The sequence below is a fragment of the Delphinus delphis genome, chromosome 16 (genome assembly GCF_949987515.2).
Source record: "Delphinus delphis chromosome 16, mDelDel1.2, whole genome shotgun sequence".
In the NCBI taxonomy this organism is placed as follows: Eukaryota; Metazoa; Chordata; class Mammalia; order Artiodactyla; family Delphinidae; genus Delphinus; species Delphinus delphis.
Window position 1 is genome coordinate 8,394,193 of NC_082698.1, and position 5,347 is coordinate 8,399,539.

Consider the following 5,347-nt stretch of genomic DNA (forward strand, 5'->3'; position numbering starts at 1 on the left):
CATCAGTGTGGTGGCTGTTAAGTGAATCTCCCAGTGAGCAAAGTCACCTCCACCTGCCACCCTGGCTGCCCGGATAAGGAAGCCTGGCTTCTGCTGATCTGGGACTGGACCCCCACCCCCCCGCCCCCCAGCTCCCAGCACCAACTGGCCAGGAAACTTCCTGAAGCCTTAGTGCCTAAGGCTCGGGGGACCTAGGGGCAGCCCCCCCGAGTTAGCTCTGCAGTTTCTCATTTGTGGGAAGGAAGAGTTTGGAGACGCCAAGAAAGAAGTCTGTGAATCCACTGTCAGGGAGCTGGTGCCCTCCCGTGTGGCCCACCACCCAGGCTCTCACTCTGGGAACCGACCCCACAGAGAAAGGCAGGCTGTGGTCACTGATGGGGCAGTGCTGTCCCACCTGCCCACTATTGCATAACCTCAGGCCAGCCCTCAGCCAGCGGGGCCTGTCTGAACCGGCTGAGGGCAATCCTCCCACCGGAAGCCCTTCCTTTCCCCAGCGTAGGCCGGCATTGCTCCTTGGCCCTGCAGGGCCCTGTCCGTGGCTCTGGGAAGAGGGTCTCCTCAGAGCCTCCTGGGCTCAAAAGCAGTCAAATTTCCCCGGAGGGACGTGGAGGAGAGAAGAGAGGACCGGAGGGCAGCCGAGCAACCGCCTCTTTTCCTGACACCCCCGGGAGCTCTCTCTGCAGTGTCTGGCCTGGAGTCCGTGAGAGACCGGCAGGATTGGAGCCGACCCTACATCCTAAATGGGCTGAAAAGGAGCCACTGCCCTCCTGTTCTGGAAGTTGGAGGGAGGGCGGGGACGGGGTTTATACTGGTCTAGATAAGAACTGATTCCTTTCCCATCTCATTCCCTCCTCCGCTGTTAGACTCATGGAAAGTGGGCTTACTGTAGAAATTGTCCAAGTTCCGAGAGTTCAACAACATTGCCTACAGCTTCTAGAGCAGTCCCCGTGCACGTCCTAGGGATGACGCACCTTCTAAAGTCAGGTCCTCCCACCCCAAGGTGCTAGGAAGGGGAATAGCTCTGTGATCCTTAAATGACATTGAACCATGCATGGCCACATGCAGTGAGTCCATGCATGCCTTTGTGGCAGTGTGCAGGAGGGCCACACCTGTGACATGGAATGATGTGTTACCCATGCAGTTGATATATGAACACATAGGACTGTGTGTGTGAGGCTCACACAATTTCACACATGGTTCATATGCCCTGGTGTCATTTACATGTACATATTGTACATGGTTCTGGGAGGAAGGTTCTGTGACTAGAAGCTTTGGTCCAGCATGTAATCTGGAAGGGCCATCCTGAGGGGAACAATGGACACACGGGAACACACGGGAACACACACATGGGAACACATGGGAACATGTTCTGTGTTCAGACGCAGTGACGTTCAAGGTCTTCTCTTTGTATTGCTCGTGGGCAGAAAAACCCCAGAACTGAAGGAGCTCTTGGTCACACTGACCCTCTGGTCTGTCCCCCTCAGCCACAAGCTTCTCCCTGGCCGGGGAGGCATCCGCACGACAGGAGCCGAGCTCCCTCCCTGCCGCTGGCCTCCTCCACACTGATACATTCTGCCTGCCTCACTTTTCACGCCATCTTGACACCAAAACCCCCCTTCTAGCGTCTGGGGCACCAGGATATAAAACAGCAGAGTCTACTGCAGGGGCACCAGCGGCCATTCCCCTCTTCTCTGGGGGAAAGCCAAGGTGAGCTCAGGACACCTCAGCTAAGAGTGTCCCCCTTCTCTCCCCAGAGGCTCCGAAGGATGGCAGGACTTCCCAGGGGCAGGGGCAGGGGCAGGGGCGGGGGGGTACGTGAACCTGAACTGCCCGCCCCGAGCTGCCCTCCTGAGAAACAGAGGCCAGGTGAACGTGGAAGGTGGGCAGGTTTTGTCACCGGAGCCTCAGGATGACGGTCTCCCTCTGCAGGGGTTTCCAGGCTTCAAGTCCAGGAGACACAGGACAGTGCTGTCTGGGAAGGTAGGAAGAGCACCCCCGTCCCCTCAAAGCCCTTCAGATGCTCCTTTAAGGACCCACAGAGGAAGATGCAGCCCGAGGACTCACACACACAGGACGAGACAGAGGCAGCGTCAGACGCCAGAGAAAGGAAAGAGCCGCAGAGCAGCACGTTCCCGTGTGAAGAGCTCTTCAGGAGCGCCCTAAGCATCCGGGCCACGCTCTCAGGGCCTGACTAGAACCATTTAGAGCAGTGAGCAGAGATTGCTGCCTTTTCTATGCTACTTACAGTGAAAACTACAAGCATAAAGTAAGTATAAAGTCCAGCAAAGTTCGGCTCCTCTGTGGTCTCTACCCTAATGCTTCAAAAATGTACCTATTTGTTTCACCCACGATTTTTGGTGGTCCTGCTTTGCTGATGCTCTAAGCACCTGCCTTGAGACAGGCAACGGTGGCCCTTCCCCCCGACCTCAGTTCTCCAAAAAGGAAATGGAGGCTCGGTGTTAAAGCGGCTTGCCCAAAGCCACACAGTAGAGCCTGGGGGAGACGAGGACCCCCTTCCTCCCACAAAGACACGCCTCCCCCACCGAGTCCGCGCAGCCCTTCCCAGAGCCCTCACCTGGGGTGGATGTCCACGAGCAGCACGAGCGTCTGCATGGTAATCACGTCGATGCGTCTGCAGTGGAAGCGGGCCACCTTGAGCACCTTGAAGTATGTGCAGCAGAGCACAACGAAGGAGAGCAGGAAGCTGAGCGCATGGAAGGCACCCGTGAAGACGGCGAAGCGCAACCGCTCGTCTGGCCTCCGGCTGCACAGCGTGCAGGACGCGTACAGCTGGTGGAAGCCCAGCCAGGACAGGACGACCGCGGCGGCGGGGAAGGCGAGCGCGTGTAGCCACGTGTAGGCCACCATGAGCGCGGCGTCGCGGAGGCGCATCTTGGCGCGGTAGCTCAGCGGGAAGACCACGGCCACCCAGCGGTCGATGCTGAGCGCGGCCATGCTGAGCATAGAGTTGGCAGCCAGGAAGGTGTCGAGGAAGGCGGCCAGGCGGCACAGGCGGTCACCGGCCGGCTGCCGCTGCGCCACGACGCCGGCCAGCGTGAGCGGCATGTTGACCACGGTGCACAGCAGGTTGCCGCACGTGAGGTTCAGGGTGAAGAGCGCCGGCGCCTGGCGGCGGATGTCGGCGCTGTGCAGGAGGCAGAGCAGTACCAGCGCGTTGGACAGCAGCGAGACGCCCATCGTACCCACCAGCAGACCCGCCAGGCCCGCGTCCCACGAGTTCATGGTGCGCGCCCGCCGCCGGCCCTCAGGGCCCGCACCCCGGCGCCGCCATGGCGCCGCCCGCTCAGCCCCTCGGCGCCGCCGCCGCCCCGCGCCCCCCAGTCCCCGCCGCCATGGCCCCCCGGGGGGCGCGCGGCCACCCCGGAGCCCCGCGCCACCTCCCGGGCCGGCACCTGAGCGCTCGGCTGAGCCCTGGCGCCCGCGCCACCTCCCGTGCAAGCGCCGGTGCGTCGCCGAACCGAGAGCTTAGAGCGCCCTGGGATCCCGGATTGCGGGCGGGCGCCTGCTGCCCGGCTCCGCCTCTGCTCCCCCTGCCCTCTCCCCTTCCCTCCGCGCTCCGGCTCCGCTCCGCGCCCTCTCCGACAGCCTTGCTTTCTCCTCCTCCCCTCTCTCTGCTCGCTCTCCCTTTCTGCTCTCCCCTACACTTTCCTTCTCCCCCTCTCCCTCCCTCCCTCTGTCTCCCCTCTGCGGCGCTTCTCTCTCTCCCACTGCTGTTCTATCCGTCTGTGTCTCCCACTCTCAATCTTCTCCTCTTCTCTCTCTCCCTCCAGAATCTGGCTGCTTCTATCACAGAATTCCCGCTGATGCGCGCGGGTGCGCGCACACACACTCGGAAAGAACCAGCCCTGAAGCCTCCGGTGCAGGGTGATTGGCTCTTTGTAGCTTCCTGTCCCCCACCCCCACCCCTGAATCCTTCCTTACGTGTGTCAAAGACGGGCTGAGTCAAGAAAGTCTGCCTGAGAAAAGGGAGGGATGTCTGGGCACCTTCATGCCTCAGGGCCACCCGTCCCAGCCCGAGCGCCAGCCTGGCCAGACCGTGGAGGTCCTACCCGACCTGTCCTCGCTGAGCCTCCCGGGGCTGATGCTTCTCCCTCTGTGGGCTGAGCTGGGGGCACTCAGGTAAACTGCATTTGCTGGGAGGGGAAGGAACGCGCATCTCTCCAACCTCCATGATCAAGGCCCTGGCCCCAGCTATCTCCAAGGCCTCCCCCGCCTGTCCCCAGGGCAGCTGCTACACTCCTGGGGGCTCTTGGTTTACGGTGCCCTCTTCCCATCACCCTTCAGCTGGGGCCGCAGCAGCATCCTCAAGCCAGCGGCGGCGTGGCGGGGGGGAGACGCTGAGACACACCGTGACCCCCCCTAGGTGTTCCCTCAGCCAGGAGAGGCCTGTATCTGACCCTGAGCGCTCACAGGTGCACAGGCCTGCTCGTGCACGGCCAGTCTCAGCAGAGCCCTGGTGTGGCTGATACGCAGCGCTCCCGGCCTGCGTTCCACTGTGGCCGTCTGTCAGCCCACACACCACCTGCTCCGGGTCTGGTGAGGCAGCAAGTTCCAGTCCGTAAGAGACCTAAGTGATACACCATGCGGGAACTCTTTGGAAAAAGGGGAGGAGGGTGGCTTGGTGAAGACCCCAGGAACTCTGGGCAGGCAGGGTCCCAGCTCCCCGTCAGGAGATGGCACAGGGACTGTGGCCCTTCTGTCCTTTCAGGATCCCCCGGGGAAGGTGTGTGGATCAGGGCTCCCCTGCCCACCCTGAGACTGAACACTTACTGACACACCACTGACTTCACAGCATCCCGCAAGTTACTGAACCTCGAGGAGTCTCATTGTCCTTCTGTACCTTTCAGAGTTCTGGGAAGAAATAGCTAAGATACCGTGTGTGGAGTGTTGCCCGGCAGAGGAGGAAACGGAACAGAAAGCCAGCAATCTCCTCATCTCTTGGCCTGTCGTGTGGCCTACAGACTTCAGGGTTGGATATATCTTCATTAGATACTTGGCATCAGAGTGAGCTGTTCACCTGCACATCTCCCCTGCTCCCAAAGACTTTGTCCCCACAAATAGCCCCTGGCGAGAGACTGGTGACCAGGTAACTTTGTGGAATAAATGACTGAGTTAACACGTTTCTATGAGCATCACTGGATCCACGATTCTCATACTTCAGTATTTATCAGGATCACCTGATAAATTGGGGTCCTGGCTAAAGAGTTAGATTCTTGGGCCATACTTCTGGGGTCTGGGGCTCTGCATTCTTAGTGAGTTCTTTAGGTAATTCTGATGAGGGTGGTCCATGACCATAGGCCCTGAAGAGCCAACTCTATGAGAAGCG

The 5,347-nt window shown here is 60.2% G+C and overlaps 1 protein-coding gene and 1 long non-coding RNA gene across 2 annotated transcripts in view; one reads left to right on the top strand and one right to left on the bottom strand.

Annotated features, from left to right (window-relative positions):
• The window catches only part of GPR26 (G protein-coupled receptor 26), a 27,213-nt gene extending 23,970 nt beyond the window's left edge, over positions 1–3,243 (bottom strand). Inside the window, exon 1 of the mRNA XM_060033524.1 lies at positions 2,576–3,243. Coding sequence (XP_059889507.1) covers positions 2,576–3,243 — 668 coding nt within the window. The remainder of the gene's footprint in view (positions 1–2,575) is intronic.
• On the top strand, positions 3,165–5,126 carry LOC138414300 (uncharacterized). The gene is made up of 3 exons (XR_011246751.1): positions 3,165–3,244; positions 3,792–3,885; positions 4,869–5,126. It is a non-coding gene; the product is annotated as an uncharacterized lncRNA (long non-coding RNA).
• The last annotated feature ends 221 nt before the right edge of the window (positions 5,127–5,347 follow it).